Genomic DNA, 791 nt, shown 5'->3' on the forward strand with positions numbered 1-791 from the left:
CACACACACACACACACACACACACACACAACACACACATACACACACACATACACACACACACACACATATATATATATATATATACGCTTACAACTGATGACATGTGCTTAATCTTTTTCATATCCACTGTGACACGCCCAACAGATGCGCCAATGGTTTTTCACCCGTGTGTATCTCCGGTGCAGCTGTCTGTGTGGGATCGCACGCCCGAAGGACAAAGCAATACTCAACCACGGTATAAGGCATCACCAGACACACAAACAACTACGGTGCAGGTAATTAATTAAACGCATAGACAGACCCATAGCCACAGCAATACAAAAACCCTACTAAACCTAACGAAACCTTAACCTTACACAACCTTACACACCCTTACACAACCCGACTAATACACATATCCTGACACTGCATGTGCCTGTTCACGTGTATGACCTCATCACACAGCTCCGTGACCGTGTGGCTGACCTGACTCTCAAGGGCTATGTGGTGAAGCTCTTCCCATCCGATGCGTTTGCGGACGCTGACACGTTCCTGAGACTGCAGGCACGTGTAGGGGTTGCTGTCTGCGTCATCCGTGATGGAGAGGTGTGTTAGGGTTTTTAGGGGTTTTAATTAGTGTTGAAGGCTGTGTTCGAGAGCGGGATGTGTGGTTGTGGTTTTTAGTGCACACGAAACGTACGCGGTCTGTGGGGCATAGCGTGTGTTTGTGTACTGAGATGGAATACGTGATGTTGTGCAAATACGTGTACGTGTGTGTTTATGAACATCGATGCATATGCCAAGTACTG

General features: G+C 47.2%; 1 protein-coding gene across 1 annotated transcript; it reads left to right on the forward strand.

Annotated features, from left to right (window-relative positions):
• Positions 1-147: 147 nt before the first annotated feature.
• On the forward strand, positions 148-597 carry SARC_17714 (hypothetical protein; the record flags this gene model as incomplete). The annotated part of the gene is made up of 2 exons (XM_014288197.1): positions 148-278; positions 448-597. Coding segments are annotated over 2 exons (281 nt in total), but the record flags the coding sequence as incomplete, so codon positions are not given.
• Positions 598-791: the final 194 nt, after the last annotated feature.

This window comes from Sphaeroforma arctica, assembly GCF_001186125.1.
Source record: "Sphaeroforma arctica JP610 unplaced genomic scaffold supercont1.11799, whole genome shotgun sequence".
NCBI classification, from domain to species: domain Eukaryota; class Ichthyosporea; order Ichthyophonida; genus Sphaeroforma; species Sphaeroforma arctica.